This window comes from Rhea pennata, chromosome 7, assembly GCF_028389875.1.
Source record: "Rhea pennata isolate bPtePen1 chromosome 7, bPtePen1.pri, whole genome shotgun sequence".
Lineage (NCBI taxonomy): Eukaryota > Metazoa > Chordata > Aves > Rheiformes > Rheidae > Rhea > Rhea pennata.
In genome coordinates this window covers 5,342,444-5,367,778 of record NC_084669.1, presented here as the reverse complement: position 1 = coordinate 5,367,778, position 25,335 = coordinate 5,342,444, and the positions used below count along the sequence as shown (strand labels likewise).

Sequence of the window (25,335 nt, the reverse complement as noted above, 5' to 3'; positions counted from 1 at the left end):
GATGCATGGCTGCCTGGACAGGCTAAGAAGTTTAAAAATAACCACAACAACTATTATTTTTATTACTTTTATTTTGTTTCTAATATGAACTTTCAATTGATCAGAAAGTGCTTCTTGGCATTTCCTAGACTTCTTTCTCAGTTTTCTATATTAGTTCAAGTCCATTTTGGGGAGGCAATTTAAAAAAAAATGGAAAAGAAAGACTATTTCAGTAATTCTTTGCACCTTTTCAAACAGTGTATCTTTTGTACGTTGTTAAATTCTTTTCTTCCAAGACAAATATTTAGTTAAGCACAAAGTAAAGAGAGTGTCCAGCTAGCTTTGCAGTGGGAACTGAGACACGTACTATTTTTCTACAAGCTTGTCATTACACGCACCCCTGAAAAGTTAAATAAAATGCTTGCTTTAATAGGTCTAAACAGCAATAAACTGTTCACTCTGGCTCTTTCTAGAAACTACTGCAGAATTTTAACTCCCTGTGCTGGCTGTAACAGGTATTGCACTTACTGTCAATCATAACCCTTTGTGCTGGTTTTAAAACTACATTGAACAATGAAAATTGTATAGTGTGTACTGAACAGTTGTTACACTGAAAATTAAGAAAATAACATACCTGTAAGCAAAAATAATTATGTTATATTTGGTTGGAAGGAAAAAATGTGTTTTCAGGAATGTTTTATTTGGGGATGGTGACTGAGAATTGATTATTTGCAGAAGCGAGACACTAGGGAAATATAAGCTGCTAGAGTTGGTAAGATTTGATTTAAGTAAAAATCTAGAATCATTATAAGAAAAATAACTAATAATAAAATAATATCTGATAACACATATTTACAATAGCATAAGATTTTTTCTACTGTGTACTATTGCATATTCAGTACATACAAAACAAACACAACTTGAGATTCAAAAACAGAAAAGCAGAAACACAGAATGCAATGACATTTAGCTAACATGTATTTATCAGAGGTCAAACTTGCATGAATCGAAGTTGATTTCTAAAGTACAACAACAAAGAATAACCAAACTGCCTTCATCATTAACTGCAGACATTTTAATGTAGATCAACTGCAATATGCAGTCTTGTATGCCATAACTGTTATAAAAGACTACTGCTCATAAACCAACCAATACTGAATATATTTTACTATAAATTAGTTTCAGATTTTGCTAGAGTGTCCTCTGATACATGATGGTGCAGTATTGATTTCTGTTTGATACAGTGGCTTTTAATAAAAGATGGGGTAGAAGTTTGTAGTGGAAGTAAACTTCCAGAGATAATCAAATGTTAAGATGTAAATTAGTCAACCTCCCTCCCTGAAAAAACATAGGTTCAAAAATCATATTTGCCATTTCTCTGAGCAGGATTTATTATGGCAAAGCTTTATTATGATTTATTATTAGATTTATTGTGATAAATAAGCATGAAAAAAAGGATACATTTCATTCATACAATTTGTCTGCATAATTATGGTACTATTCACATATATAATTAGTGTTTCAATTGATTTTTCATTGATAATACAGAGAAGACTTAATGCCTGTTTAATGGAAGGATGCACAGAATCTATTACACTGTATGATCTATGATAATGTTCTCCAAATTATATCTTGCACAGGAACTCTCTTGTTCAGTGAACAGAGCACTATCGTACTTCCTCACTGTTCATTACAGAAGTCTCCTTCGTTCAGATTTTTTCAGCTTTTGTAATTTCAATTTTTCTTTATTGCCTGATTCATTTCACAAAACACATCACCACCATCCAAGAAGAACCAAAATAAGTAACATTTGTAAGTACGGAAACAAATCCTTGCAATTGATTTCAGTAGTGGCTTTTTGTATGTGTTATATATACTGATCTACACACTAAAAATGTCTGACTGTTGTCTTCCACTATTTTAGCAAGAAAAAAGTTAAATACCAATGTGATAACTGTTCTACTACACAGGGTATAACACATGACATAGTGTCTTGGGCCTGAGAAAAATATCTTTATACATTAATATTCTATCTCCATAAAAGGCCAGAAGGAACGTATAAATAGCATCGTAACTACAAAAATTGATTCTTCCCTTGTATATTTTCCCAGTTTCCAAAAATGAGCAGTTCAGGGACTTGGCTATCCACAAGTAGTCTTAGATCACCATGTTTAACAGGCAATGATGCACCTATTTTCCATGACTGCATCCTTAACTCTTTCAGAAGCTATTTATATTTTCCTCACGTAATTTTGGGGTATTTCCCAATTCTGTTTTTCCCTAACAATTTTTTTAAGATTGAGTAGAAGTACATATACTCTTCAAAAAGTGGGTGACTATGCATTTACATAATAACATAGTAAGATCTTACATTCTCACAGAGAAAAACTGAATATTTGGTTCTTCCACAGTAGTTTTTAAGAGTAAATATTATTAAATAGTCTTTAATTAGAGGCTCATTTGCTGTATTTTTCCTCAGGACACCAATTCAATAAAAACATACTGAAATGAATATTCTTAGATGCCTTCTTTGTGCAACATCAACACCTGACTGCACTAGGGAGCACGGAGACAACTGGGTCAGTTTTGAAGCTGAAATCCTCCAGCAATCAACTAAAGCTTTTCAGGGGTATTGAGAATTTTTGCAAGGGAAGGTCAATGCGTAGTAAACAAACTCAGAGAAAAGGGGATAATCAATAGATTAAAAACCTACACAGAAAACAGCTGTAGTTTTTATGTCATGAAAAAAAAACATACTTCAAAAGCTTTAATGTGCAACCTAAATTATTTTTGATTCTAGGAGCAATGGGAGATTCAAAACTGAATACTAAATTGTTTGGCAGATAAAAGATATACTTCAGCCTTACCACGGTCATTGTTCACCAATAAAGGCAGCAGTGAAAATCCTGACAACGCTTTCATAAAAAAGGTAAGCTTCTGGGGCAACACTAACTCTGGGACTTGGAAAGAATTTACTTCCTCTACCAAACTTCTACCCCATCTTTCATTAGAAGCCACTGTATCAATCAGAAATCAGTACTGCACCATCATGCTAGAGTGTTCTGTGATACAAAATCTGGGTTTTTTTTTTAAACACACACACACACACAGAGGTATGCACATTCACACACATCTTCTTCTTTCAATATACTAAAACAGTGATATCTAATTTGAATAAATGAGCATACTGTCCAAACCCAGACCAATAAGTGCAGAATATTCTCTCAGCTTTTATCTCCCATCTCCTCATTTTAGAACTGATGCTTTAAAAATCATTATCAAATACCTATATTATGCCAGGACAGCCCTGAAAGACTACCTTAGAATATACACGGTTTAAGATAAAAATCTAAACAAACAACAAAGCTTTACCAAAGCATTTAAAATACAGAATCCTGCAAGCTCCTTTGCTACCATGATCTACTGAATGACTTAAATTAAGATTATCGGAGTAGCATAACTAAATGAAAATGGCTTTGGAAGTAAGGCCTAACTTAACACAAGGGACAATATACTGTTGACAGCCAAATTATTCAGTGAGGTATGACTAAACAAAGTTAAAAATCAATAGTGTGCAAGGAGTTACTGAAGATACAGTTCAGTTTTCACACAACAAATGAAGTGTGAAGACTAATTTACAAAAAGAAGGGCAGCTTCAGAGGTAAAAAGTATTGTATCATACTACAGTGCTAAGAAACACTGCTAAAAAATTAAAGAAACCACTATCTTCACAACATGACAAAAGAAGAATGACAAAATAGAAGTAAAACATTTTAGTCAGCAGCTGAGTAAAGGAATAAATGGGAGAAAAAGCCATAGATTTTTGAGGGGGACACATTTTAATGAGGGAAAGCAACGGAAAAGACTGTGGGAACCTTCACCAGACACTGTAATAGTATAATTGTATTTCTTTTAAAAATGTTAAAGTATTATTAAAATTATAGATTTAAAGCTGTAGCTTGCAGGGAGTACTTTTTGCTTGTTTGTTGTTTTTCTTTTTTTTTCTTTTTAAACTACCCAGATAAACTGGTATCTAAAGCTGACTATTTTAAATAGCAATATGACTAAAATACAAGCTACAAGCCTGTAGTAACAAGTGAAATTCAATCTTACAACTTCTTTATTTACAACTTCTTTAGAATTTAGATAAATCATAAATTTTGGACCCAGAGCAAATAGTTTTGCACTCTTAGAACTAAACCTATTTTTTTTTAAGAGAAAAACTTGATTACTAGATGAACTGAAGAGATACATAGAGCTTTTTTCTACTCCATTTTGACTATTAAATAACCACTGAACTTGACTTTTAATTAAGACTACGTTCTTAATTAAAAAAAAAAAAAAAAAAAAAAAAGAATAGCGTTAGCCTTGTGGTTCTGATGTCTTTTCACAGAGCAGGAGGTAAAAGGATAGTTTATGGGCCACTGAAGAAACTATTTATTAGGAAGAAAAAGCTGGTCTTCTAAATTGGAAAAAGGGTTTATTTTCTAGTATTTCTTTTAGTAATTAATAAACTACTCTAGCTTCCAAAGCAGAATGCCATCACTTATTCTCTCTCATATACACACAGGCTCAATGAATGTAAAAGCATGCCAAGCTGTGGTTTTGAAAAGAGACCACAAATTAAATTAAAATGAAGGATGGAGAGAGTTTGTTGACAGTGGAACCTGAGGTAAACAAACTCCCGGGAGAGTGTTTTTGCTTCCCAAATATTTACACTTTGAAGAAAAAGGTCTCTATCATTGTAGAAGTATATTTTAAAACATACAGTAATGACATTCACAGTATCTTTCTAAGATTACAAATGAAAAAGAAAATCCTACAGATACTATCAAGTACAAAATCGAAAGGTTCTGTGGTTTAACAACTGTGCCATTCAGTTCAGTTTGACATAATGCCTGTATGAGTTCCAAAGTGCACTCAACTCATTCATGAATTATCAGTTATATCGAACCAGCTGTACAATAAATTCCTTAGAATTAGCAAAAGTAATGCAGGTATGTGGGAAATAATAGAGACACTACATATCTTGTAAAGGAAAACAGAAAGGACTAATTGCTTGCTTTGACCAAATAATCCTACCCAATTCAGCAGTGGTTTAGTGATATAGGCTGCTCTGAAGAGCTGAGACAAAAGGTAAGACCCAGAGATCATTTTCACCCACATACCCAGAAAAACTTTCAGATGTGCACCACTACCATTCTAAACCCACGTGTAATAATCTTTCAGTATGTAAATCCATTACTTCTAAATGCCTAATGCGCATCCTTTATTCTTACAATCTTACGCAGTCTTCTAAAGAACTTTTTGCTTTTAAATAACGAAGTCAATTACAAGTAGTAGCAAAAGTAAACTCTCAAGTCCAGAAGAAACTGAAAGAAATTCTGAGGCTATTTTATAGGCATGGGTGCAATGCCCCTAAAACAAGTAAATACTTATCAACTTAAGGAAATTTTTATAGGCTGTAGGTGCCATTACAACTGAATATCCTTCTTGACCATAGTAATAGTTGCACCTAACGTTTTAAGGATGAGCCCAGGTGAAAAGGAGGATATAAAAGACAACAAAAATTTGATTATGAAAGACATTAATGAGAGAAAGAAAGAAAGGAAGACTTATAGCATCTCCATGACAGCATATGAGCTACATTGGAAGAATACTGTCCACCACTACAAATACAAAAAAAGAACACATCAATATGGGCATGTTGCTGCTGTAACAGAGAAAAAACAGTACGTGAACCACACTCTAGTTTGGAACTGACCAAACTAAAGTTCTAATGAAGATTAACAGAAATCAAGCCTCCCAAGATTAAAAACGAAGAATGCACAATCCCATGACTGAAAGGCATGGACTTCGGATGTACCTCACGCTGATCATTATCATTAAGTACTTGAGACAAAACAGCCTAAAATCAGCTTAAGAATTATTGAGGTAGAAAAGTAAAAAAAGGTACAACAAGGAACACATGAGCTTATTAGTGTTGCTGCAGTTTTCATCAGAGACTCTGAAGAAGGAGAAGACAAAGTAAGGAGACAAACAGGCGAAATTCCCAAAGGGCACAAATATCAGTTATCACTGGTCTCAAAATAGTACTAATCAGACAGTATCTAATAGGTCAAAATAATCTTTGGTGTTCTGCGAATTTCCTATCCTGGAACTGATCTATTCCTCCTTCTCCCATAAAATCTTCCTGACAATTTACATATTCACTGCACAGACGCAAAAGGAGGGCCTTCTTTCATGCTCATTGTGCAACTATCAGCTTCATGGTCCACATACCTTTTGTTAATATTGTGAACTGTTTTACAGCTTTCCTCAATAGTATTATTTTTAAATAATCACCACAACTGTAACTTTATTCCTAAAATTGCCTTTTGATGTAATAAGGTTAATATCAGAACAGTCCAGCAGCTGATATAAGAAGACAGTATACTGCAATGCCAACAATCTAAGAATATATTCCAAAAAACTTATTCATTTGTCTCATAATATTTTTTGTTGAATCCTGAATTTACTCTTAGGCAGGTTTCTAAATGTAAAATTAAATGGTTTCACTAGCAGGACACTTTCCAAAGACAAAAGGGTACAGAACTCTCCCTAGAAGAAGGTTCATCCACCATGCACAGATATAGTATAACAGTTTACACATATTAAAAGCTAATTTAATTTTATATCCAAAAACTTACTGGATACTTGCCAATTTAAAGCCCAAAGCACAATTGTTACTACCCTGATAAAAAGCCCCATGTCCAGGACAGAATTTTATTCTAACTATACTTAAAAGACTGCTTGGCTCCATAATGTCTGAATGATATATTAAAAAGTCTGTAAAAGAGAAAGAAAAATACTGAGGTCTTTCACATAGCAATTTCTATCCTCCCTTTCACTAACTTGGACCACTTTTACCCTGCATGGTATCTTCGGTTGTTTTAAGTGACTCACTTCTTCTCCCAGATTGCTTCTGTACAAAATGTTAAGGCTTCTAACTTATACCAAAATACATTTTGTGCAATATAATTCTGCAGTTTACTTCGTGCAGGAATCAAATACAGAACATGTTCAACTGAAGGCCAGTAACTGAGTTTCAGAACCCAACTGTGATTAGAAAAATCATCTTAAACAGGTATTCACTTGAAGAACTGTACTTAATGTGATTTACTAGTGTTCCAGAACTATCCTAAACTAACTTAAAGCCCATCAGCATCAGGCTGAATTTTCACACTTCCTACAAGCAGTTTCAGAGACAGTAGTATGTCTTTTCCCCATCCCCCCAGGAGGATTATACTGAGCCTGAAAAACATCATATCAGAGAAAAAAAGATAAAGGTACAGCATAAAAACACCTGTAGTAAATAACAAGGAAAAAAAAGTGTATAAAAAGGTCCTAAGAAGTCAAATCCTTAAACTAGTAACAGTATGAACAGAAATTCAACTCTTTCTTATTTAAAGATACGTAATACATGACAGCCTTCACACCTTGTAACAGCAGAAACATGAACTGCCCTTAACTCAACCTCATATGCTTTCATCCTCTATATTCCCTCAGTTAAAAAATTTAGATAAAAAAGTTGGGGGGTTGTTTGGGGTTTTTTTTTTTTTTTAATGCATTATCACCCTCTCTTCATATCAATATTTCTGGAGCAAAACCATGGAGGAGTATCAATATCATATCTAACCGTTAAGGCTGATATACATCCATTGTATCAGACAAGTCAAGCCACTAGTCAGATCAGCTAACGTCTATTACAAATCTAGAAAATAACTCAAACTTTCTTTATATATTTCCAGATTTCACTATGTTTTAATTAACCTCAGTTATGTCAGAAATCTTTAAAAAGGCTGGGGACTACTTCTTATTGTCATTATGAGCCACTTCACAAAACAAAATGAAGAAATTTTATGGCTTTCCACAGTAGCATTGCAAGGATGTTTCAAAAAAAGCTACTCTTTCTTTTGAACTAAAGCCAGAAAATGATTATATGGTTTTATTATTCTACCTGGAAAGCAGCCTCAGCTTGCTGGGTATTACTTCATTAAATTTTAGTCTCCAGAACAAAAGAGTTTATGACTAGGCATTTGATCAATATTGGCATCTTGCATTTGCAGCAGATAAAAATGACAGATCTGAGATACTGGTTTTGTGAAATCTGCTAATGGGAATGTTATGTCACCCGTCAGCAAACCGAATGGATGCTGTCTGTTTAGAAGCCCACTTCTCTTTCTTTTTCTGTTTATTAGATTGGGATTAGCATCATGGAAACACCTTTTCCTATTATTAAAAGGAGATTTACTCATACACAGTGTATTCTTGTAGAGTCAGCCTATGTAATATTTCTATACTATTTCTACTGTGAGATATAGATTTAAGAGAGCTCTTTAGCAGTGAAATATGAATAAAACTGAGGTTTTTAAAATCTTAAGCTGTTAAATCAAGCCAAATAATGCCAAAATGAGAAATGGAGAAACAGGTACAAAACACCTTTAGAATGCAAAAGTCTTCTGGCATAAAATAAATAAATAAATAAGCATTTCCATACCATTACCAATTTCCAGTGGATACTTCAGTACCAAACCTCTAATTCATTACTAACTTTTGTGTGTGTGTGTGTGTGTGTGTGTGTTGGGGTGGGGGAGAAGGAGAGGGCTATGATAACTCTCTCTCCAGCTCTGTTTCCCTGGGGCTGAAGTCAACCACAGAAGCTTAGTAAAAAACATGATGTCTTCCCTCCCAAATGGAAACTACAATATCATATTATTTAGAATCATTCTAAGAGACACTATCTCCTATCATTTACCTGAACATTGTAAAAATAATTGACAAAGGTGCATGCAGTGAACTGTACCTCATTTTCGCCACAGTCAGACGGTGCATCCTTGTGTATAGCCATCTGATACTTGGCAAATAAAGCGGCTGATTGGATGAAGGATGATTTGAACTGTGGGTCCTCAAAGGAGACAGGTACTAACCTCACCTTCAGAGCAAGGAAAATACAAGCATACTATTTTGAGTGCATATAATCAGATTATATGCTTCTGAAGGTAAGGCTAGTGTAAGATCTCCTCCTATCCATTTCAAAGCCTCTGAAGTCAGTACTCTACTCTATATAGAGTAACAAATCTCATATATGGGAAGTCTGTTAATACTGCAACTTAATAAGCTTTAAACTGACAGTTGATAATTTCATTAAAGAAAAAAAAAACATAATGCTAGAACACTCCAAAGTACTAGTTTATTCAACCAGTTTTGTGAGGAAGTATCTAATAAATCAATCACAAATTTTATTTTTATTGTACAATTTCAAGGACTGTGCAAATATATTAATTTTAATGGCACATTACTAATTGCCTCTGGTTTAATTATTATATATTCTTGCTACCTATGCTTTTCTCCAAACAGACTTTTTGTCTTTAGTCTCACAGAGGGAATGTGCTCAACACAAATAATTACTACACAGTGCCTGGTCACCACATGAAGCAGTAATGACATGCAATTTACAATGATTCCTTTTTTAAGGGTTTAAATCGAAAGTGATGAGCTTTACACCACTTCTGTGAACTTTAAGCCAAAAATTTGCATGTGTGAATTTCTGAACTTGCATTATGGCTCTGATCATGCTTGTCCTCCTTATGCAAGCATTCAAACCAAGACCAATGAGACTGATTATAAATCCATTTAGTTTTAATTCTTTGGAGATCCATATTTGTAAGGCCCACAAAATATTTATCTCCAAAAGTCTCATCCCCTCCATCTCTTACCCAAACATTGCCACACAAAATGATACAAAAGAGTTTGCACTTTCAGGATGTTGGTCTTATTTGATATGATATTTCACACAGTTCAGAGTATAAAAGGATATTTCTCCTAGATCCTATGCAAGACACATGAAATAGAGGGGGAGCTGATGTTTGCATAAAATTCATTTGGCCTTCTGACCTGATTTATAGTTGGTTTATCAGGTGGGTCCTTGTGAATAACCATCTGGTAACGTTTATAGACCTGGTAAGACTCCTGAAATGTGGCTTTGAACTGTGAACTTGGTGGAGATGATCTCACCACCCTCACCTTCAGAAGAAGTTAAAGACATTTATTATTACAGCATCACAATAACTATATAAATATATACAAACATCACAACAGAGAGAAATTCTGACTCTGAGCAAAAGAGCCCTTAATACATTAGACAATAGATTTCCAATTCTTTAGGTCAGTTTAGACTACTGAAGGATTTTATATTGAGTGATATGAGATTCTGAAATTATGAATTATAATAACTAAAATACTTATAAAAGAAATACACAATTTTAATTAAATAACACCAAAAATATTACTGGCAGAACAGTATTTAAAGTTTTTTCCATGCTTTTTAAAATCTGCTCTTATTGTAGCATACTGAAAAATACTAGAACAATTCATGCACTTGGAGGACTTATATCTCTACTCTTTGGATAAAGACCATTTTTGTATTGCAATATCCCAAGGAGACTACTAGATATTTTTCAAAGCAAAAAGAGAAGGAGAAACAACACTCCCATATTCACTTACCACTGAATTGTAAGAGTAAGTTATCATCCTGACAATCACTCTTACCAAAAAAAGAAAATAATAACCACACACAAAAACACACACACACACACTGCACCCCCACAGTTCTCAGTAAAAATGATTACTCTCCAAACAAAGGAATGTTAGCACATGAGCAACAGTGCATTCCTCTTCAAGTATATTTAAGCATATATTCATTTTAAAACTAGGCAAATCTTTAGTATCATTCCATTTTCATGATTATCATCATATCTGAGCTATAAAAAACAAACTTGTTGACATCCATAGTAAGACGCAAAGATAATTTGTGAAAAGATTGCTGGAACCATCCTCCTTTTAATTTTCCTTGCATCTTCTTAATTAAAATGTTCAAACAAAGACATTATTCTTCTGTTATACAACTTATTAGAAAATTTGAAAGAATTAGTGAAATAAATCAATTCCATGGCTTATTGTCAATTATTTAAGGTGAATCTTTTAAGTCATCATCACTATGTTTTTAAACAAATAACAAAAGAGTATTTAAAATGCAATTTCCCACACTTTTATTGATCAATATCATTAGGAAAATATTCATATTCTGATAAATTTTTCAACTTCCAGAAAAAAATGATAATAAGTCATAATAATAAATGCTAGGAAGTCCAAAAGTTTTCTGGATGACTATCTTTATACTACTAATATATTTAATGACAAGATTGTATTTAAGTGAGCAAAATTTTCTGACTTAATTTTTATGGCTTTCAAAGTCATCAACACATATTAATGACATTTATAAAGAAGAGTTATCTTCTTATAGGTTTAATTTTATGAACAGTTACTGCTTTCCTCAAAAGATTCATTAACATATATAATTAAGTATTTATACACTTCAGAACTAAATATTGAATCTCTCTCATCACTCAACACTCAATTAATTCAAAGTCTTTGGTTTTCAAGTCACAGTATATGAAATCAATTTACAAGTATTTTGTTAACTGTACTGGTCTTTGCTAAGACTGACTATAAGTGCAAGAGTGCCCTCACATGGTCACACATAATTCAGCAGTACCACACATTTTTACCTTTGACTTTAAGATCTAAACTATAACCTTTCAATAAAGCCTTTGGAGAGTTTCAAAAAATTCCTTAATTAGACTTTATTTAACCTTCAACAACAATGTAAGTGCCATTACCTCTAACTTGTGTGCTGCATCATCAGGTAAAGAGGCAAAAATGAAGTCTTCAATGGTTTTAGGTTGATTCGCTTTAGATTTAGAGTTTTGCAAGAGTAAAACTTGATCCCCTGCTTGAAGTGAAGAGCCTTCACATGTGCACATCTGGTTCTGAAGAAGCTTTTGCAATTTTCTTTCTTTACGTATGTCTTTTGCTTTTCGACAGGGTGGCTTGTTCAGATCAGCCCCTTTGCCTAGAAGGACACAAAGAAAGAACTGAACATCACATTTTGCAACAAATGAGCAGTTCTTACATGATGACTGAATAGAAAAGAAATGGCTAAAATTATCATTCATTGAAGAGCACAGTCTGAAAATGGTATGACCTTTCACATTTACAACTGCCTAAGGACCCTTATGCCCAAAACCAAACTAAGCTGTTGCAACAATTTTTCCCCTACAGCTGTCTTGCAGCTGTACTAACTGCAGCAAACTAGAAATAGCAGCTTCATTATAATTAATCTGAAAGTGTCCGTTTCTGAATTAATAGGGAAACACATTGACTATGATCCCATATCAGAGCCAAGAATATATTAAAAAAAAAATCCTTTAACTTTGTGCTTACATCATTATACCATCTCCTTCTCATGCAAGCACAGAAAAGCTCCAAGAGTGTGAAGACGCTCTCTATCCATATAGCTACAGAATCACTTTGAAATACTGAAAGAACAAAAAAGACTCACAGTCAACTGAGATTTATTATACTGCATTAGAAACTCAGATGGCTACACAATATACTCCTGTAAAAGATTCAAAACAGAAAGGATTTATTCTGTGTCTCCTGGAAGCCTTGCACAGTGTACAGAGATACTTCCAACATCACTGATGTCATGTACGAGAAGAATAAAAGGCCACAATCTTATCTCTTTGCTTAAAATAACATTCAGTTTGTCTGTTCTCACTAATAGGTTTAATTTTACCCTTCTATATTCCGGTATTTGTAACAGATCAACTGTTCATAAAGTTCTATTTGTGAAATGGTATTTATTTAAAACACAACGCAAATCTAGAAAACAAGAGGATCAACATGGAAGAGAGCAACTAGTACTACAGGAACTTAGTTTTACAGGAATACAAATCCAAACAGCATGTACAAATATAAATGCAGAGTCACCCAAATTCCTTAACAAAGAAGTCAGGGTCATTTTACACATAAGACAATAATGTAAAGTTAACAAAAACAAAACAAAAATCACTCAAACCAAGATATGGGAATATGTGTACTATAAAAATTAATATAAATTTTTTTTCAGTAAGAAAAAGATGGCTGGTGAAAAAGAAAAGATGGCCACATCATCCTATAAATGCGCCAAAAGGATGGTTACCAAGTAAGTCACCTCTTTATAAGTAGCAATTTCCCTACACATAGTAATTTTAATAAATGAATTTACAATCAGTATCAAACTTGGGGAAAAAAGCTTTTTTTTTTTTTTTAAAAAAAAAGGAAAAACATTAAACATTTTGCTAGTGCTATCAGGTACACCTTTCATCTTTCCTTAAGTTTTATAACACCATTATTTATTCTAAGCAGCATACTTCACTCTAGAAATTAAAACCTGCATCAATCTCTGCTGCAGCACTGGAAAAAGTAGCAGAAGAAATAACCAATTTCAAAAGAGTCCCAGTCAAAGCCTCTCAATTGCTGCAGAAAGTTACATTCAACACAGGGAGGGTCGCCCTCAGCAGAGGGAGAGGTACATTCAAAATTACAGCAGAAACCAGCCAATGTATTACAAAGTAACTCTAATTCTGCTCTCCCTTTCTCTCGCTCTCAAAGGCAATGGTGGACGAGTTGCAGCAAGCCAAAAAAGCACCATAATATTAAGGATTTAGAAAGGATAGGAAGAAAGTGGAAAAAGACTACTCCCACATAGGGAAATACACAGTCATACATCTTGTGTAGAACACAGAAAATGAAACGAAACAACTACTATGACAAGCTGCTGAAGTAGTCTTTTATGCCATTAGTGTTCTCCTGAAATCTGCGCATTTCCAAGAGACTCACACTGGCAACTTTTGAAAAATTTATCTTTTCAAATGGGAAAGTAAGTACCTTTGAAGGGGAAATCCTTTCATTTTAAGCATTAGGAAGACGACACACTTCAACTCTGCTAGTATTTATAAGAGATAAAGGATAAGCCAAATCCAGACTTAATTATGGTTTATCCCACTTTACTCTCTTTGAGGCCTGAAAATTACGTGAAAATTATTTTTCACAGAACTTCTGTGAAAATGTAATGACCTTTCTTTCCTCCTCCCTCCTCTTACTGGTAATTCCCAGCCAAAAGTGACATCTTTCTCATCCTTTGCCCATTTCAAACCTTTTCCACTGACAAAAGGAACACCGGTATACATATACAAACTGGTAATGGTGAGTGTTAATATTTTAAATGCTCATTGTTGTTCTTGGGTTCACTTTGCTTGCAAAGAATTGCATGCTTCAGAGCTGCTGCCTGCATCTTTGTGTACCTAAAGATGCACTGTAGCCACTGTCAAGATACTTTGATCTAGATTGAGATCAATTTTCAAGCATCAGTAAGGCTGGAAACTATTATTTTTAATGCAAACGCCAGGCAGAATATGATGGCTTAACTCACCCTGGACACTCGTCAGAAAAACTCCCAGGCCATATTATCAAATGGTGGGGTTTTTCTAGTCTGGACTTTTGTTTGGTGGATTTTGTTGTTGTTGTTCTAAGAGCTTTCATACTATGATCAATATAATAAATTGAACAAAATTCTTATTTAAAGAGCAAAACACTAATTTATCATTTTTTATTGCTGCTATTACTTTAAGATGATGACTGGAGAGTAGTCATCAGTTTTCCCAAAATATACATGATCAGAATTCTTTTAATTAAATCCCAGTCACAGGCTCTAGTTATGGAAAAATATAGAAACCAGGTATTTTACAAGAACAAGCTTACAGTAACGGCAATTGGAGAAAGGCTTTTTGAATTACTTGCACCATCCACACAGTTAAAAGTATTCAGCAGAAAAAATAGAAGTATTATGAGGAAATTACAGACATTATGTCCATTGGCAAATAAATCAGTAAAAGAGTTTATTTAAAATACTCATAATTCATTTGAAGAATGGTTGAGTAATTCATCTGGCTCAGGATCTGTTTCATGTCTCTTATCTTCTGTAAGCTATAGAAGTCAGCAAGGAAAGCTTAAAACAATGAGTGTGCATACAGACATAAGCAAACTTTCTTCTCTCTCTGAAACTGCACAGAAACAGCCCATTATTCCTATAGAACAATGACCTGTTTTGTTTATATAGAAATAAAAATGCAATTAAACAATCTTATTATGGAATATGTCTACATTTTCCAAGATGAAAGGTAAACATTTTTCTATCTGGAAAATTTTGAACTAAGTTTGACCTATGACACCACATACTTTAAAAAGGGGGGAGAAAAACACTAAATAAGCTTTCTAATGCATTTATTATTCACTTTTATTCCTTTAAAATCTGAAGAAAGAAAAAAGCACAGTAATGAACATATTACCCCCCTTTTTTTGAAAAATCAAATACAAACAATGTTTCAAACTTCCTTTACCTGCTTTCCCAGTGTCAAAGTTTTAAACAATGTTATTCTTAACATAATTGAAGACTATACCTTGCCTTTTTCAAAACAATGGCAAGTTTATATTAATACTCTTTACCCAAGATTGTCACTTGCTGTCAATTACCACTTTATTTGTTTCTAAAACGAGGTCTACATAACCCAAAGTTTTGCTATTCATTATTTTAAAAAGAGGTTTTTGAAAAATCCTACAACAGGTACATAGAAGTTCTAGCATAAATTAACCGCATTTTAAAAATAAAGATTTAAAATACCTTAATAGGTAAAAATAGCCTTTAACAATTCTGGATATGTTTGCCAGGAACACCTAACAGTACTGTTTCCATTTAGCACTACTGCTGGTTCTGACTATTTCTAAAACCATTCCTTTTTGTTTAGATGCATAATTTCATTTTAAACTGGTGAAATTCTGATCCAAATGGGATCAGTGTTCCTAAGGAAAACAAACAAACAAACATTGTTTTACTTAGAATTAGCCAAACTATAAAAGGGAGGAGACAAAATCTATGTGAAGATAAAGGCATTTTTAACATGTAATAGCTGGGTGAAATTAGGAATTAGTACTACTCACCAACATATGCAGAAACTCTGAAGTACTTAGTCTTCACAAGGATTTTAGCTAATATTATTTACCATGTGTTGGCTAACTGCAGTTCAGGAAATACCCTCCATTTTTCTGAAAAGCCCACCATGATTGTTATGCATAACTGAAAACATTCTCCATAAAAGAAGGTTGCCTACTCTGCAACCCTTGGGCCATAAGTCCGTCAGAGCAATTTATCCACTTCCTTTTCCAGTATAGGCTGTATTAGTATTATGGAAATTATTCTGGCAAAGCCTACCTCGATCTTTTACTGTCTTCCTTCCAGAAAGTGCTCCCATCTCATAAGAACATGGTCAACAGGCAAGAGAAGAACTATGCAGGCATAAGGAAAGAGGCAACCAGCAGCATTCTGCATGAGCATCCTGGTAGCAGCAGTTGCCAGTATCTTTCTTTTTTTCCCCCCAGGGACTCTCAAGGACTTTTCTGCACGTGCCACAGATATGATCACACCACAAAGAGGATTACTCAACAGCTGTGACATATGGTCTTCCCTGTTACAACAAGCTGTGTGAAAAGTTCAACACAACTGCCATCAGATCCAGACTTAGGCTCTAGTGCCACAATAAAGGGTATCACAGCAGCTATCACATATACAAAAAAAAAAAAAAAAAAAAAAAAAAAAAAAAAAAAAAAAAAAAAAAGATTACAATCAGATGACTGATGGTAAGACAATTCTTTTTTAGGGTAAGGGTTTCATGTGCAAACTCAGCCCAAAGAGAGAAGCATTTTGCTTTTCTGTAGTTTAAAAAAAAAGTAAAAATTTACCACACTATAAAAATGCTAAAAATACCTCCAGTATTCCACTGAATTTCAAACAAAACTCTTGATATTTGTAAACACTTATTTTCACTTTTTGGCACATTAAAGAGTCATATCTTTGTATAAATGCATCAGAAAGTAAAATAAGTTAGATTGCCTTATTTTTGTTCCTTACAGAAATGCAATATTAAATTCTCAGGTAAAAACATATTAGAAATTATTGTAGTCTTTCAAAATTTCACATTTTAGTGATACTGCAAACAAGCTCCTGAACAGATGAAAAAAACCCAATTCGAAAAAGTCATTCTTCATAGAAGAGCAGAAGGATCTAATTTTTTTTAAATCAACAGAAAGCTACACAATTTTCTCTGAGCATAAAAACTGAAAGCACAGTAATACACTAAATATATTTCCAACACCAGATAGGTCTCTGGCATAAGTCTATGACAGCATAAAAAAAATACAGCCTTAAATAAATAATTTACAGAGGTGTATAAATAAGATAAAAAGCAATTTGTAGAATAAGACAACATATAAAAATGAGATAATATGAAAACAATACTTAAGACCTCCTTTTAGACTTTAGTTTGGCTTTGAAATGCTGCACAAGAGACAAGGTTAAGCATTAACCTAACTGAATAGCTAGTACTCTTGCTAGCACTGGCCATAGCTGCATGCACTCCCCAAGAGGCCCACCTTCTTTACCACTCAGAAGTGGAAAACTACTGTCAGTGAATGCATGCTGACCTAACAACCAAATTTACCGTCTGGCACAAATGCATCTCAAGGTATGTAAAGCTTGTGTCATCACATCTACCCAGAATAAAGGAAAGAGCTGAAAATACACCCTGTTCTATACGTGGACGTACCCAAAACCAGGAACTGGTCTGATGAGGTTTGACCACCTTGATCTACTGCACTACAACCTAAACATTTTACAGAGTTACAGAAGACTATCATCTGTTCTCAATATGTTCTCAATAACTAACCTATAAAATTGAATAAGATGAACATAATGACACTTTCAGGAAGAATTAACAAACTAAGTAACATGCAACATTTCTCAGTTTATACACTGACATTACATAAATTGTCAAGAGTATGTGGAATAAAAAGAAGCAAGTCTTGATTTACCAGACAAGACAAAGGAAGGACTTAAACAATATATGAAACAATGATAAAATATCCCAGTTACTGTAGGAAATTTGAATACCTGGCTTGGGTAATGCATGAACAATTTTAGTCGAATGCGATGGTTCTCCAGGGACTGATGTGTCTTTAGCTACATGGATCTGAAGAGAACCAGATTCCACCTTTTGCACATTCACCTCTCCTTTCATTTGTTCTTTATCCTTGTCTTCAGTCTCCACTCTCTCTGTGTGATCCACACTCAAAGGCGTCAATTCAGCCTGACTGACATGAGATTCACTTCTGTATTCATAACTGCATGAGACTATATCCTCTATGTGGGAATCCATAGATTCTTCTGTAAGTAATAAAGGCAAAAACTGCATGAGTGAATTGCCCTCTGCATAATGATAGCTCACACTTTGCACAATCAGTGTTAACATTAAATTCCTTCTAATTTTAGAACTGTTTTCCAGTAGATATTGGCTATTGCAATAACCTCCCAGTCTAAACACTGAAAGCTTCCTTTATGCCACTGATAGCTAATACCAATCCATAATTAAGAATAGTTTTGTTCACTACACCAGACAATCCCCACTAATCTTGTGCCATAAATAAAAAATAAAAATAAATAAATAAAAAGTCAAAGTATAATGTTGCAGAATGAACACAAGTTGCATTGCAACCCAGAGAACCCAGACTATCCAGTCTTGGTTTTAGTGGAGGATAAATGGAATGAGACTTTTCAGTCATCTAGAAGAAAAACCTTCCTTTTCCTGCTTGCTCTTCTTTTTCTTTGCCCCCCACTCTCCTGCTCAGTCCTGTCCAGATTATCACGCTTATCTACTAGAGGTAAAATGAGGGACCGTTTCTCTGAGACACTTGGCTAAAAAATACGAGTATGGCCAGAGACTGGAAAGAAAATAAGCCAGTCTGTGCAAAGCACAAGGCAACTAACTCCTCAACAAAGGTAGAAAACAGCAGGAGGTCAGCTACCACAAATACATAGTGCCTACCCTTGATTCAACACAGGCTATAAAGATACAACCTAGCCAACTCTCCAACTCTTTACAAAAGAGCCTGTATACAAACATAAAAGTATATTAACCACTCAACACAACCAGTCAACGCAAGAAATTGATCCTCATTTCAAACATTAGTCTTCATTTTCAAACACCAAGAATTTCTTACCTCCACTCATCACTTTCGAAACTTCTCCTTTAGAAATAAATTTCAACATTTTTTTCAGAACTTTCTTGTGAGATTTGGAGGTCTGAAAGTGCAAAGCCTGACATCTTAAAAAATAAAAAAGAAATATTTTATACATCTATTTCTTTTGAGGAAGGACTATTTCAGGAAAATGTACAGAACCACTTCAAAAATTGCATTGTATATGTATTTTATTGTTATTTCTCCTGTATTTACATTTTCCTTATTTTACATTTCCTTATATTAAGCAGTAATGTATTTTACCAACACCTTTGAGTTACTAAAATTCTGCTGCCTTGTACTGCATAATATTCATCTTTATAGTGACAAACATCCAAAACATTCCATAATTGCAAAGATACATCAGGATAGCCGTAACTGCTGTAGAAAACAAAGAAAACATTTTCCTAGGAGGCTGATACACTAGAATTTTTCACATCTAATAGATACAGCATTAATAATAACATTACAGCTACTTATGCCATAAAAGTGTATCTAGAAAATTATTCATACCAATTCAGCTGATAGCCTCTCTTATTCAGGCTACTAAAAGCAGTGTTTGTGGAATACGGACCCACTGTCTTGCCTGCAAGAAGTGAACAAGAAAGCAATCACAAGGTTTCTACCTTGGACTGCAATCCAGAAGCAAAAGGCAAGGGCACATGCATAGTAGGCTACTTACAGGAAAACATTACAGACCCACTGATGTGCTTGTGCATGAACCTAGTAGTATATATTCAGTATTTAAAGTATCATTAGAAGTAAATTAATCTTTCTTTTTTATGTATTTAAAGCAACAAAGACAATTTATGGTTGCACACATATGAAGCCAAGTAATTACAAAAATAACATTCAGAGTCTCTTACCTTATTGTATATTGAGGACAACATGTTTGATTCATGATGGGTTTGTAGACATATTTTCCACTTCTACAAATAATAATTTAAAATTAAAGATATATAGACTAAAAAATGAATGAAAAAAAATATTTTCTTTAAAATATCAGTATCTTACATGAAGAGTAATAAAAGTCTTGAAGAAAGCTCTTCAGCTTTTTGCTACTATACTAAAATACTATCCTTCCAAACTTAAAATAACCAAATAATACTTAACAGAATTTAATCAGAAAACACAACTAAGAAAGTATGTTGTGTCTGGTATGTTTTTTGAATCTGAAAAATATTCTGGATTCTCCAGCAAAATTCCTGCCTAGAAGTTCAGATTCTTGTTCAGAATCTAACTGCAAGGCATCTGACAAGAGTCTGAATCCCGCACTTTTGTCTGCTCCTTGGCAGAGCTGGGAACAGCTGCAGGGATAAGCTCTAATACTCCAGACAAAATACCCACTACCATCTTCCAAAAACAGAGGCTTAGCAATGAAAGCGGCTGCTCCTGCAGTCAAAAGACTCAGAGCAGAACAGCATACAGAGAGGGGAAAGAAAAAGAAAAAAAAAAGATTTTAAACCAGTAATATGAGTTTCAAAATTTATCAGATCCTTAGTGAACAGTGTCTGAAATAAAAGTTTCCGAACATATTCAGCAGTAATATTTCCAGGAATCCCAGTATTATATAGGAGGATGAGGTAACAGTCTTTTTCAAATTTGCATCTAGTGAACAACCCTCAAGGCTGTAAAAGATGGTCAAGTCATACCTGTCACCCCAGCACCGCTTTAAATTGATAGCTCTTTCTGTTTGCCTGCCTTCATAGAGTCACATTACAGTTGAGGGTGCAAAGGACCTTTAAAGCTCATCTTGCTTTGCTGCAATTTGTTTATGTAGCGTGTCTAAAAGAATAGATATGTTTAAAAGCATTTATAAAGTCACCAAATTGTCCTTGTTAGACTAGACATTTGCTTCTGTGTGCGGGAGTTGCTAGACGGTATAGAAAGGAAGGGAACACTGTAAAAGAGATTGAGCTGTTCAGTTCTTGTATTTACAGCTTCTGAAAATAATTTGCATTTGAGGTGCACATAGTGCCTCAAAGTGTTTTAGAACATTCAAGACTTTCAAAATATCTAGGCATACATACCCATATTTAAATCACTCTATCCATATAAAGCTAGCTCAGCAATGGTTGAACTCAAAAACACTGAACAGTTAGTGCAAGAAATTTATCATTTTGTTAAGACATGAGATATAAAGTTTGCAGACTGACTATAGCATGTATTTTTAAAGCACAATTCCAAAAACAGAAGTAATGTAAAGCTCCAAACACCATTGAAAAGAAATGGTGCATTATATCATCATATTCAATATTTGCTATAATAAATTAGAGAACATTTTGAAGAAATATTCTCAATTTAAATACAGCATGCTCTGCAAACATATTTACCCCTTATTGATGAAAGCTTTAATTCCCATGTGATCTTTATTATAATCACCATTTTTGTATGGCAGAACAAGGAAATCCTTTTTTCCTCTCCTTCTACACTGTAACAAAGTCTCAGAGTACAGACAAATATTTGTTCAAATTTTTTCACTTATTTTTTTGTTATACTTAGAGCAACATTTCTAGAAAAAGCTCCTTATTGCCATCTTTTATAGAAGCTTCATTTTTTTTATTTTATTTATTTTTTTTAACAAACCTGTAATTTCTATCTGGATTCTAACTGAACTAAACTGACAACATGCCTTTGTAGACTAATTTTTGTTTTTAGCTTACCTTCGCCATCCTCTATCTATGAGATCCTGGTAATCTCGAACTGTCATCGAATGTGCCCACATACCTGTAATAAACAGTCATACACTTTAATGTTTTAAAGGATCTAATGATGGTCATTCAAATATAACAGATTCCATAAAATATTATCATAAAACAAACCAGCTAATCATGACTTTTGAATAGATGTCCTTCAAGGATTTGGATACTCTGAATCTCACTCAAACGAATGTAAACACAACAGCTTAACATGGAGAGAAAAAAAAAAAAAAAAGGCAGCTACATAAATCCTGACCATCAATGTTAAAGGATTGCTATCCCACCTGTTACCTTACGCCGAGACACACAACAAAACACCATGTACAGTTTTTTCTCTGCCAAACTGATCTGGGTCAGAAAAATCTTATGAAAGATGCTGAAGCTAACTCTGATCATTTCCAGGGACCATTTCGGGAGCAATTCCACTCGCAGTTTGGAGCTGAGTAGATGTGTGGGAAACGTAATCTCTGACCAGGAACTGAGGGAAAGGAATATTCCCCAGGTCCTGCAGAGCTGCCTGAAGGACAGCTTGCCCAGCCACAGCTTTAAGCCTGCTGAACCCTTCCATGTAGACAGGCTCTCACCCTCTCCAGGCTGGCTCTGAAGGAAAAAAACACTTTGCACTGTCAGTTCTCAGCCTTCTTAAAATATAACCTGGCTTAAGCAAGAAGGCTCAGACCTGTTCCTCAAAAAACACAGCCGGCTTGTAACTTTTACACGTGGCTATCTACCACTAACGGACTGAACATCATGTCGCACATGTAGGGATTAAACAGACAGTGAGGAATACAATAAAACATCCTAAAAATAGAGCACTGTCATCATCAGGTAAAAGTTTTAAGTCATACACATTAAAGTATGTATTGCTACACTGGGGGGATAAAAGTCTTCCGTGCTGATCTCACTACGCACAGCAAGCACAGAGTTTCAAGGGTGAATCTCCCATCCGACAAAACAGGTTGATAACTAAAGGAATCAAGGGTAAACACCTTCACTAGGTGTCATGCAAATATCTCTTCAGATTTCATTTTATTAGTAACCACATATTATTAAATAAGTATTTAATTATAAATTATTATTAGTAGAAAACACGCTTCCTCCAAAAGTCACAGCTGGAAAAAAGGGCCCCCTCAAAACCACAGGTCCTTTGCCCTTCTCTTTCCCACAGTAACGTTTTACGTTTCAGATATTAGTAAATCAATAGTCAATTGCACAGCCGAGGGGAGGCTGCGCTGCCGCGGCGGCGAAGCAGGCAGCTCAGTCACCACCGCGCACCGCGGAGCAACGCGGCCGCGGCCCCGGCCCCGGCCCCGGCCGCACGCCCCGGCCCGCCGGCGGCTCTTGCCGCGGCCGAGCGCGGCAGCAGGGCAGGGGCAGAGCGCGGCGGCAGCCGCCGCTCCGCCGCTCCGAGCCCCTCGCAGCGCGGCCGCGCCCCGCCGCGCCGCTCAGCCCGCACCATGGGACAGGTTGCCGGTCTCGTTCTTGCAGTAGCCGCAGCGGTAGCCGCTCTCTCCCCCGAAGTACTCGACGATGCTAAGGGAGCTCTCGGCCGCCGCCATGGTCCGCGGCGGCCCGGCCCCGCCGCGCCGCGCCGCGCCGCTCAGGACACCACCCGGCCCGCCGGCCCGCCGCACACCCCGGGAGCCCCGGAAACTGCCGCCGCCGCCGCCATCTTTGCTACGGGCAGGCCACAGGCGGCGCCCCGCAGGAAGCGGCCGCCCGCGGCCCCGCCATATTTGCTCAGGGCGTGTGCAAGGCAGGCTCCTGTCTTCAGCGAGGGCGCGGCCGCGCCGCGGGCCGCTCCCGCCCGCCCGCCCGCCCCCTCCCCGCACTCACCCGCCGAGACCTTCCCCTGCGCCGAGGCGCAGTAGCCGCAGGGGTAGCCCTCCTTCCAGCCCCTGTACTCCACCACGGCGCAGCGCATCGTGCCCCGCTGGCCCTGCGCGCCGGCGCTGCCCGCCCCGCAGCGCCCCCGCCGGCCGCGGGGCCACCGGGGCGGGGGCAGCAGCGCGGACGCGGCCGGGGCCCGGCCGCTTCTAGGTTGGCTTCTCGATGCGTGCTGGCGCCCGCAGCGAGCCCCGCTGACGCCTTCCCTGGGCCCCTGGCTCGGCTTAAGAACTGTCGAGCCGAAATTCTCCCGCTTAGGCCTTCTCCGCAGCATGGCAAGGCGGTGTTGGCGAACCCGAACTGCGGCATGGTGCGATGGTGTTATTTTAACCAAGTGAAGCCACTGCTGAGATTAAGAATACTGCTTTTCCCACTTGAAACCTACTACTGCTTTTACTGCTTAAAGCTTCCTTCTAAAGCCACTATAACCTGCTAGTTAGTGGTGCACAACCACACTAAACATAGCATGCAAGTGCCATAGCACAGGCAATAAGTACTAATTAAACTTCCAGAGTGAACTAGAATACGTACACTGGCTTCATTGATTTGTTTTACCTTTATAGAACATTCTCGCGGCCAGTCCTGCAGGTGAGTTAACATTTGCTGCCTTCAGGAAAAAAAATACACAGATCTACCCTGGATCTGCCATTTGTAAAGGAGACTCTCAACCCTTGCCAATACAATGGAATTAGCATCAAACAAGCAGACAAAGACAACAGCATCATCAGACAACACAAATAAGCCTGATCTGATGTTAGCTTGATCAGGTCAAGGCACTCCTGTGCCAGATTTCACACAACAATTTGATACTTTTTCATCTTAGTCTTCAGTAGCAAATACCCGTCAACTTCAGAATAAAGCAGGAGCTAGCATGGAAGGCTGAAGAAATACAGCTGTCTGCTTTACTGCAGGTGACCAAAGATGATCAAGCTATGTCTGTTTTCAAATATCCTCATAACCTGATCACATTTTATCATCACCTAGAGACATTCTGCTAGTAACAGGACAGCAGATGAATACCATACTGCATTCTTCAGACACCTACTGGTGAAGTGGAATTTCAAGCAGAATACTACTTCTCTGAGATGCAAAAGATTGCATTTAAATTATTATTTTTTTGTAAACACCCTGCTGAATGCAGGGTTTAAGAAAACTAATAATAGATCCTCAACATCCATTTAGTAAGTATGACCTCAGCCTTTTTAGCAGAAACACTTGTCTAAAGCAAAAGGGAAAGTGTGAAATAATCTTGAAAACACCAGAAATGGCCTTCTTCAAAAGAGCATTTTCTGAGGATGGAGTCATGTTGTGTTTCTGCTGAGGAAAATAATGCCTTGTCCTAATATCTTTCAAAGCAAGAAACACATGATAAACTTAGCAATTTCTCTTGTTTTTTTCACCCTTATCTAGAGAGATGAGATCAAATTCCCAAATATCAAACCTTGATTTCAAGAAATTTTGAGAACAGAAGGACAGTATCATTTTTTTCCCCGTGATGCCCAAGATTATTAAGATAATAAAAACCAAGATGGTTAACCACGTAACTCCATTTCCAGGCAGCTGCTGGTAAAAGACACAGATGAAACAGGAATAGCATTTCCTTTCTTATACAAGCTTGTAAAACCCTCAGTAAACTTTACAGAAAGTTGTAAACAAAGCCATAATAAAATAGAATTATAGGATAACTTCTACCCATGTGACTATAATATAGACAAGACAG

The 25,335-nt window shown here is 36.0% G+C and overlaps 1 protein-coding gene across 7 annotated transcripts in view; it reads right to left on the bottom strand.

Annotated features, from left to right (window-relative positions):
* The window catches only part of ATE1 (arginyltransferase 1), an 86,767-nt gene extending 63,083 nt beyond the window's left edge, over positions 1–23,684 (bottom strand). The window contains exons 1-8 of one of the 7 annotated variants that reach the window (XM_062580426.1): positions 23,565–23,684; positions 21,693–21,756; positions 19,896–19,958; positions 19,012–19,115; positions 17,906–18,178; positions 11,700–11,932; positions 9,916–10,044; positions 8,825–8,953 (exon numbers count right to left, since the gene is read on the bottom strand). In XM_062580426.1, coding sequence (XP_062436410.1) covers positions 8,825–8,953; positions 9,916–10,044; positions 11,700–11,932; positions 17,906–18,178; positions 19,012–19,115; positions 19,896–19,958; positions 21,693–21,756; positions 23,565–23,652 — 1,083 coding nt within the window. In that variant the 5' untranslated portion in view covers positions 23,653–23,684. Of the gene's footprint in view, positions 1–8,824; positions 8,954–9,915; positions 10,045–11,699; positions 11,933–17,905; positions 18,179–19,011; positions 19,116–19,542; positions 19,616–19,895; positions 19,959–21,692; positions 21,757–23,184; positions 23,297–23,564 lie in introns of those variants that run through there. The other 6 variants (XM_062580425.1, XM_062580433.1, XM_062580432.1 and 3 more) reach the window with 6 other exon arrangements.
* Between the last annotated feature and the right edge of the window lie 1,651 nt (positions 23,685–25,335).